Consider the following 10478-nt stretch of genomic DNA (forward strand, 5'->3'; position numbering starts at 1 on the left):
TTTGCTTCACCCAAATTGCATCATATGACAAAGTTAGAGAGGTGCTCCACCTTACTTTGCTTGTTTACGATATACAAACCCCACCTAAAAGTCAGTGGAGCAACTCATTTTTTTTCTTTGTGATTTAACATCCTCAACCCAAAGATTAACTAAAACAAAGAAACTTCCACAATTACACTCTCTATGCGTTTGACAAAATAACATCTCGACATTGAAGTCCAAATTTCTAAAAGTGAGATCTAAGTGTAAGAAAAACTCGTAATTCAAATTTTTAATATTCTCTTGAGCACCAATCTACCCGAGGGAGTACGTATATAGTAACATCCTGCAGAAACATAGTATGCACTCTCGAGACCCGTAAAGCCTGAGGGAGAAATTGAAGAAGAACCAACTTTGAGAGAGAGGCAGAGAGAGTTGTGAACTAAGAGAGACAAAGAGAGAGTAAACTTAGAGAGAGAAAGACTTTCTAACCAAACCTAGAGAGAAAAGGAAATAGTGAACTTAGAGAGAGAAAGACTTTCGAACAAAACTTAGAGAGAGAAATAGAGAGTGAATATAGAGAGAGAAAGAGAGAGAACTTAGAGGGAGTTTTTAATCAAGCTTAGAGAGAGAAAGAAAGTGAACTTAGAGAGAGAGTAAGACTTTCGAACCAAACTTAGAGAGAGAAAGAGAGAGTGAACTTAGAGAGAAAGACTTTCTAACCAAACTTAGAGAGAGAAAGAGTGAACTTAGAGAGAAAAAGACTTTCTAACCAAACTTAGAGAGAGAATGAGAGAGTGAACTTAGAGAGAGAAAGACTTTCGAACAAAACTTAGATAGAGAAAGAGAGAGTGAACTTAGGGAGAGAAAAATTTGAGAGGGAGAGTTGTGAGCTTAAGAGAGAGAAACCAACCTTGAGCAGAAGAGAGTGAACTTAGAGAGAGAGTAACGAACTTTGAGAAAAAGTTGTGAACTGAGAGAGACAGTAACCACCTTCGAGAGAGAGAGAGTGGGGAGGGAGAATGTTTGCAACTCATTGCAATGCTCTCTCTCACCACCCGTTTGAGGCCCACAAGAAAACCACAGAGCGTCCTCCATTTCAAACACCACTTATGTTTCTATTGCACCATCACCCACTGTTCTGCCCTCGTTTCCAAGTATTTCTCTCTCTTAAATTCATCACCCAATCTCCAAATTCTTCAACAAATCCATGCCAAACTTCTCAAAACCTCTGTCTACAATGATGTGATACTCAATTCCAAGCTCATAATCATGTACTCTAAGCACAAGAGCCTCTTCCCAAATGCCTATAATCTCTTCCTTCACATGCCTGAGAGAAACATATATTCATGGAACATAATCATAGGGGAGTTGTCGAGATCTGGGTATCCATTGAAAGCCATTGAAACCTTCAAAAACATGCGGAAATCTCGCATGGAGCCAGATTTATATACACTCCCCTTAGTTTTGAGAGCCTGTGCTACTTTGGGCCAATTTAAACCAGGCCAAAAGCTCCATTGTTACTGTGAGAAGGTGGGTTCTTCGCGAAATGTATTTGTGGCCTCGGCTTTAGTCTTTTTCTATGCGAAATTCGGAGAAATTGATGCCGCGTGCCAAGTGTTTGATGAAATGACTCAGAGAGATCATGTGTTGTGGACCACCATGCTTTCGGGTTACGCGCAAATCGGAGATACTAGCAAGGCCTTGAGGGTGTTTAGAGAGATGATGAGAGAGAAAATTATGCTTGATCATGTGGTTATGGTTAGCCTGCTTCTGGTTTGCAGCCAATTGGGTTGGCTTAGACATGGGAAAAGTGTTCATTGTGTGATGGTTAAGGGGTTTTTGGGCATGAATTTGAGCTTGGCCAATGCCCTAATAGATGTGTATTCAAAATGTGGGGCCCCAAAGATAGCTCGAAGAGTATTTGATAAGATGCATGAGAGAGATGTGATTTCATGGAGCTCCATGATTGCAGGTTATGGTTTACATGGTCATGCAAAAAAGGCTTTAGACCTTTTCAAGACTATGCTTGATCATGATATCAAGCCCAATTCGATAACTTTTCTCGGGGCGTTATCTGCTTGTGTTCACGCTGGCATGGTCGATGAGGCAAAATTTTACTTAGAAATGATGAGAGAGAAGTATGGAATTGAGCCTGAATTGAAGCATTATGCTTGTTTGGTTGATGTTATGGGGAGGGTTGGGCTCATAGAGGAGGCCGAGAGGTTTATAGGGGAAATGCCTGTTGAGCCTGATGGAGCTGTATGGGGTGCTTTGCTAGGAGGTTGTAGGGTTCATAGTGAAGTCGAGGTTGGGGAGAGAGTGGTTAAGAGGGCATTGAGTCTCGACCCCGAAAGGGCTGGGTACTATGTTTTGATGGCGAATATATATGCAGAGGCTGGGAGGTTTGAGGATGCAGAGAGAGTGAGGGATTTCATGAAGGAGAGGAAAGTGGTGAAGATGCCTGGTTTTAGTGCTATTGAGATGGATAGGGATTCAAATCTGCATAGAAAGAGCCACGGAGTCTTGGCTTAATGGTTGGAGTGTAATGCTATTGAGATGGATATCAGATTTGAAGAGCCATGGAGTTCTGGCTCAGCGGTTGAGGCATGAGGCATGAGGCATGAGGCATGAGGCAAAGACTAGTATGTGCAGTTCTCATCTCACTTATAAACCGTCAACATTTTTTCTGTGCAGTCACAGCTAAATCGGTTTCTAAAATGACATTCAGAGAAGCCACTTAACCTCAAACTCGCCCTACCCCAAAATCCCACCAAGCTAGAGCGAAGCATGTTATAGGGTCGCATCCTCAAAAGCCCTTAGTATCGAGAGTTTCAAATCCCAGCTCGCCCATGAAGAAGAGAAATGTGATGAGATGCCTAGTTGTAGTGCTATTGAGATGGATTTGGATTCAGATCATTTTGGAAATATCTCATGACTTTGGCTTAGTGGTTGGAATGCAATTACTTAGGATTGGGAATTCAAGAGCTCAAGAATTTGGCCTTGGAGATTAGGGCTTAAGGCTACAAGATCAATGTTCAGAGGTTCTAGCTCACCGTGAAGAGAACGAACGTTGTGAAGATGCTTAGCATTTGATATTGAGAAGGCTGGGGATTCAAAAGAGCTCTAGTTTTTCATGGTGGTTAGGACAATGTCCAAGTTTCAAATTTTGTAGCCCTAGCTCTCATTTTTAAGTCAACCAGGCCGTCTGCCCTATTGCCAACCCTAATAAAGTGGATGTTCTTCATTCCTTCATGTTTTATAAGCAATCTTGAAGAAAAGGATATGCATTATTTTGCAATTGGGGAACAAAATTCATGTGATTACTAGATCAAAGTCTAAAGGTTCTAGCCACCATAAAGAGAAGGAATGTTGTGAAGATGCGTAGTGTTTAGAGTGTATATGATATTGAGAAGGCTGGGATACAAAAGAGCTCTAGTTTTCCTTGGTGGTTAGGACAATGTCCAAGTTTCAAAATTTGTAGCCCTAGCTCTTGTTTTTCAGGGATAAGCCAACTAGGCCGTCCGGTTTATTGCCAACCCTAATAAAGTGAACGTGCTTCATTCGTTTAGGTTTGATAAGCAATTTTGAGGAAAAAGAAGTTCATGAATTATTCAGCAATGGAGAAACAAGATTCATATAGCCAATATCATTTAATTGGGGTATAACACTCGAAAGATTTTGATGGAGAAACAAGATTCATATTGCCAATATCAATTAATAGGGGTGTAAGGCTCGGAAGATTTTTGATGGTATCACCACATTGTACCAATTGAGCTTTCACAAATGACAAACTAGGGTACCTGAGTATGAAGTCTCCTTTGGACATATTGATCATAAGCATGAGTGCTTATCAAGCATCAGTGCTTAGAGAGATATTGATATCCAATTATTTGGCTATATTTGTAGTAAGTGTTGTGGTCTTGCACCTCACACGTGCTTCTCTTGTAAGTTCTTTTTGAACTTTGAGGTCAATAACACTTGTATAATTTTCTGATTTGAAATTGTACAATACTGTTTGTGGCTTCTTTGTACTAAAAGTAAATGATAATTCTTTGTATGTTTTTCTTATTTTTTTTCTAAATTCTCATCTCTAAAATCTAACAAATGTGTTTGAGTTGTCACCTAAATCTTTATCCCATTCTAGATTTATTATAAAATAGTGTGTCACAGATAAAAAGTTGGAGACATCACAAAAAAAAATCAGTCAAATTTTTTTTTTTTTGTAGAGAAAAAAAAAAAGCTTTTATGTTGCTAATTGTTTGTAAAAATTAGACAAAATTTGGAAAGACCATAAAAGTCGCAGTAGTGATTTTAAAGAAATGAAAAAGAAAAATGAAGTTTAATTAAACTTAACTATACAAAATATTAACTAAGGGAAATTATCATTAATATCCTACTAATTTTTTAAAAAATTGCATTACCTGATTTTCTCCTTTATTACACGAGTACCTTTTTTTTTTACATTTTTTTATACCCAAATTCCCTTATTAGGTACCTAATAGGCTTTAAAAATTTGTTAGATTTGTAAACCTCCTTTCTTATGCACAGGGAGCACCATTTGGGTGCTTGGAAGCCCTAAGCACCTATGTGGTACCCCCCAAGGGCCACGCTTCGTGATCCAAGCACCTAAATAGTACTTGGTGCTTGAGACTTTTACAGATTTGAAGGGTCCGTAAAGGTTAGGCATGCGATTGGGGCCTTCAACGGTAAATAAAAGATTCATCGATGACATGAGAGAGAACTTTTGCAGAGTCTCTCTCTCCTTGTAACCCACCTGTTGTCCTCTCATGTTGAGGACTTTAATGGCGTTTGAGTCATATGGGTTAAGGGGTCTCTCACTAAACCCACCATTTCTCTGCCATTAATAGTGCTTGTGTAATGTTTCAGGCCCACTATGACAAAACCAACCATGAAAGTTTCAGAGGTAGAGGCCATGCTTTCTTAAGCCCTTCTCTTCGTCATGGTTCCCCATTAACATAGAACGTTTTAACTAGAAAGCTAGAGAGAGAGAGAGAGAGAGAGAGAGAGAGAGACAGGGGAAAGGGAGAGAGAGGGGTTCAAAACCTAGAGAGAGAGAGCGAGAGGCAATATAACCCAAAAAAAGAAGGGGAAAAGGGGTGGGCTAAAGCCCCTAGAGGAGAGAAGGGAGATGTAAAAGGCAGAGAGAGAGAAGAAAACTGTAAAAAGATAAATAAATCTAAAAAATTTCAATTCTTTTAAGCAAAAGACATAAAAATTTTCATTTCTTGGCTGTTGTTATTGTATGAGGAGATGATAGTTCTTCCATTGATGATGCAGTAATGGGGAGAGAGAAAATGGAAGAAAATACAGAGAGAGAAAGGGAGTTTGGGGGAAGTGGAGAGAGAAGGAGAGAAGTTTGGAGAATAAGAGAGAGAGAGGGGGTTTGGGGAAAGTGGAGAGAGAAAGAGAGAAGTTTGGAGAATACGAAGAAAGAAAAATGACAGGGTTTAAAGAAAGTTTTTTTCATATTTGTTTGAACTAAAAATAGATTTAATGTAAGTAAAGTTAGTTAGGAGGTTAGAAGATAGATTTTAGAAAATGGGAAACTTTCTATGTTCCCACTAACATAGAACTTCTATCCTCCCCTACCATTCAGCCGTCTATTTTTTATCAATCTTAATCCGACGTCTCGAAGTATTTTATTTTTAGTCTTTTTAATACAAATTTTTTGAATATGAAATTTGGTATGTGCCATTTTTTCATTGGGGCGTACCTATAAAAAAATATTAATAATGATTTTTCTATAAAAAATAATGACCAAAATACTTTTTAAATTTTTTAGGGGTATTTTGGTCATTTTATTTTATATAAAAAAAATTATATTTTTCATTAGTGCCAATTTAATAGAGGAATGGACGTCCAAAATTTGGTGTCAAAATAGTTTATAGAAAAAAAAAATTAAAAATAAAACAGTAAAAAAACGTGACATTGTGATTGAGGCAATCTTAGCCCTCCATTAAGAAATGGACGGTTTGATAAGGAGAAGATATAACTTCTATGTTGTATGGGGAACATAGAAAGCTTTTCCTTAAAACCTTGGGTTTATTAAGAAATGAAACTTAAAAAGAAGAGGTATTAAAAAATAAAACTTAAAAATAAGAAGTATTGGAGATATTTTTTTTAGAAAAACTGAGTAGTGACTAATAAACAAGAAAATTAGAAATTGTTGAAAGAGCATGTAAACTATGCTCCATCAGACTCATAGATTACTTCTACTCCCCTAGTCAAAAGACCTGCTTGGGAGGAGAGGGAATAAATGGACATTATACTCCCATGGGAGTATAATATTGTTTGGCTCTAGAAAATTATAAAAATAATAGCCATAATTAATTTTGCCTAAAATTAATTTCCATTAATTCAATCCACATAAGGACTAACATTTTTTGTTCTTAACAATATTTGAATCGTATTTCCTTATCTTAAATTTTTTTTGTGTCGGATGCTCTAAAAAATGGATCAATGGAGGTCTTTTCATTCGAGTCAAAAAGATTATATGGCCCGCGGGTCCTTCATTCACTCCCTAGGAAAAGATCATATTTACGACCAGGATTTAAATAGGTCGGGTTGTCCTACGGGGTCATAGGGTCCACCCTATATGGGTTTGGGTTTGGACCAATGGTTTAAAAAACGGATCGGTGACCCGGATTGGGCTCCCAAAAAACAGATCCGGATCAACGAATCGGGGATCCGGATCGGGAATCGAGTGAATCGATCAGAATAAAGCTTAAAAAAAATCCAAAAAAGTTATTAAAATTTATTATAAATATTATTTTTTAGGAATTCAATAAGAAATGAGGGTACTCTATTAAGAATTTTCATGTTTTTGAATGAATATACGAATATTGATATGTTCTTTTCCTGTATGAATCGCCATTCAGCATTTAATTTATATCATACAAAAAGATAAACATAGAATTATCATGGAATAAGTATATCAACATACATAGACTACAATAAAACATAAAATTAATAACATATGATCTAAAAATAAAATGATAGACGACGTTATTGTTCTTCTTGGTCACGCTGGTGCCATTGATTGAATTCGTTTAACAATTCATTGATTCGATATAAAAACGAATCATCGATGTTAGCAGGCGTCTGACTATTCCCAAATCCCTGAGTGTTAATGTTTTGTTGTGTTCTCAATCTAAAATCCCCGAAGATTGTCCATCCTTCATGCTCACCTGCACTGTCATGATCATTCCTACACTGTTGCTGTTGGGACTCGATATGTGAATAATATGGCTGGAATAGGGTGGCCTCAGAATCATCATCTCTCTCATTTTCTCTTTGAATAATATGGATTAAAAAAAAAAAAAAACAAATTTTCAAAAAAATCGATCATGGATTAAAAAAAATCACAAATTTTCAAAAAATTCTATCATGGATTACAAAAAAAAATTCGATCATGGATTAAAAAAAAAAATCACAAATTTTCAAAAAATTCAATCATGGATTACAAAAAATTCGATCATGGATTACATAAAATTCGATCATGGATTACATAAAATTCGATCATGGATTACAAAAAAAAACAAACAAAAAAAAACAAAAAATTCGATCATGGATTACAAAAAAAGAAAAAAACAATTCGATCATGGATTACAAAAAATTCAATCATGGATTACAAAAAACTCTATCATGGGTTACAAAAAAAAAAAAAAAAAAAAAATTCGATCATGGATTAAAAAAAAAAAAACAAACATTTCGATCATGGATTACAAAAAAAAAACAAACATTTCGATCATGGATTACAAAACATTCGATCATGGATTACAAAAAATTCTATCATGGGTTACAAAACAAAAACAAAAAACAAAAAATTCGATCATGGATTACAAGAAAAAAAAACAAAAACATTTCGATCATGGATTACAAAAAATTCGATCATGGATTACAAAAAATTCTATCATGGGTTACAAAAAAAAAAAAAAAAACAAAAAATTCGATCATGGATTACAAAAAAAAGAAAAAAAACAATTCGATCATGGATTACAAAAAAATCGATCAAGTATTACAAAAAAATCTATCATGGATTACCAAACAAATAAAAAAAAAAATAAAAAAATAAAAAAAAATAAAAAAAATAAAAAATTTTTTCGTACGGGACTCGCCCCGATTCCGTATAGTGAATCGGCGAGTCATTGTGCAGAATCGTCCGGTTCTCTCTAGAACCGGACGATTCTCGTTTTTTTCGCCGATTCGATCCGTCCATGGCGATTCCCAAGTCGAACCGGACGATTCGACGTTTTTTAAACACTGGTTTGGACTTATATAATGGGCACAACAGGTCGGAACTGGATTCATTTGACGTAGACCCGATTTGAGTCGGGTGTGGGTCCGATTGCAACTTGGACAAAACGGGGCGAGTCATGGTAGACATGGTACATATACATAATAGGTTTACATTTTACATATACCTAGTAAAAGGGTGGGGTTTGCATAGAGCCGAGGCTCTAAACAATCAAATTGGAGCCTATCTTTAAATAGTATCGAGAAAAGTAGTTCACTACTAGAAATATTTGTGATAGCCTTAAAATATATTTTCATATTTAATTATAAAATTTAAAGCTTCAAAAATACTGTAGATCAAGTAGATCTATGACAACTTGGAAATCTTAAAAATTGACGGTCCAAAAACATGCTATAAGATGCACTATTTCCAAAACTTGAAATCCATTTTTTTTCCTCATGTACATGCATCTTGATGTCGAGATGATCAATTTAAAGATATTTTGGCATCAAAACAATTTCTGTCCATTTTTTTTCCTCATGTACATGCATCTTGATGATCGATTTAAAGATATTTTAGCATCAAAACAATTTATTCTAGTGAAAATTTTGAGGTGGGCTCAAATTTGATTGTTTAGAACCTCCGCTCTATATAAACTTTTCCCTTAGTAAAAAGCAGGTGCTTTGCATGTGATTAAAGCACTTACCTCAAAAATCATAAAATTTTCTAGACACAAAATGTAAGAATTTTTTTTTTTAAAAAAAAATGGCACATTGATTATTTTGATTTAATTACCTAATATGCGTTTAGTTCAGTGTCCTCTAAACCATTGCAAGTTCAATGAAATAAATGGCCAAAGATTTGTAGTGATCGGTTAACGAACAAATTGTAAATAAAGAGAAAAAAACCAACCATGAAACGTTTTAGTTAGTGCTATATCAAATAGGAGAAATGATCCTATAGGACCCTCTCCCACCCATGCATGTAGGATCTCAAATGATTACCATTAAATTCAGTACGGATCTCTAAAAAAATCAAATTTTACACTCATGTGATAATTTTTTTAAGGATCCATGTTAAATTTAATGGTGATTCTTTGAAGTCCTACATACATGGATAAAGGAGGGTCATATAGGATCATTACTCATCAAATAAACATACAAAAAAGCCATTTTAAGTCCTAACAAGTTTTAGTTCTCTTATAATTAGCCACAAAAAGGTACGCGAGATACAATGAGTGCTACATCAAATAAACTCACAAAAAATATCCTAAGAAATTTTAAAAAAAAAAAATCTTTGGGTTCTTGCATCAAGTTACATGAGGTAAGAAAACGACAACATTAGGCAAAAAAAAAAAACAGGGAAGAAGTTTTTTATTTTTTTGAGTAAATAAAGGAAAAAGTTTACCTAATGATAGGATAAACGAAAATGTATTCAATACATGCTCATATTAGTTAAAATTATCTATACTACATTATTAAGCCCGAGTTAAGAGATGAACAAGTGTCGTAAAAATAAAATGGGAACCTTTCTTATGAGAGAATGTAGGATAAATGTCCTTAAAAGTTGAGGGATTTTAATGGGTATAAGCTTTTTTTTTGTTTTTTTTTTCACAAAATAGTAAAAGTTAGAGTATGTCTCTTTAGTTCTCTGAAAACACCAAAATTAAAAATGCTAAATAATAAAGAAGTTAAGCTCGAAATTTAAAATAATCTCTGCCTCTCTATCCACAAACCAATTTCAATATAAATGAAGTAAAGATCTTACTTGAGATTTTACAGATATTCAAACTTGTCATAAGAATCAAAACTATATGGAGGAGAGAGTACACCTACGTGTGACATTCCCATTATTTTTTAGGCTCCAAAAATTAGGAAACTATAGTGTATTATATTACTATTCTATTAGTACATTACAACCTTATATAGCAAAATAGTACATTACAACCATATATAGCTTTATGTATTTATTTATTAATATGTTGTGCATGTATAAGGTGAGGATAGATTAACAACCATTGATATGCACATTTCCCTCATTAAAGTTGTTAGTAAATACAAAGATTGTCTTTTCATTGTCTCTCTAATATCTATATGTACTTGCTTTGTCATCCATGATTTCTCCAAAATTCTCTCTAATATCTTCCCATATTTACCTTTTTAATAAATCAGAGACAAAATATCTTTAGATGTGCATAAATGTCCCACATTATGGCTGATTTTTTTAATATGATATTATT

General features: G+C 34.8%; 1 protein-coding gene across 1 annotated transcript; it reads left to right on the forward strand.

Annotated features, from left to right (window-relative positions):
• Positions 1-466: 466 nt before the first annotated feature.
• Positions 467-3983, forward strand: LOC105420105 (Pentatricopeptide repeat (PPR) superfamily protein). Its single transcript, XM_011622449.3, has one exon. It carries the CDS (start codon positions 1021-1023, stop codon positions 2512-2514), a length of 1494 nt encoding a protein of 497 aa, XP_011620751.2. The 5' UTR covers positions 467-1020; the 3' UTR covers positions 2515-3983.
• The last annotated feature ends 6495 nt before the right edge of the window (positions 3984-10478 follow it).

The sequence above is a fragment of the Amborella trichopoda genome, chromosome 1 (assembly GCF_054954075.1).
Source record: "Amborella trichopoda isolate Santa Cruz 75 chromosome 1, AtrichopodaSantaCruz75HAP2 v2.0, whole genome shotgun sequence".
In the NCBI taxonomy this organism is placed as follows: Eukaryota; Viridiplantae; Streptophyta; class Magnoliopsida; order Amborellales; family Amborellaceae; genus Amborella; species Amborella trichopoda.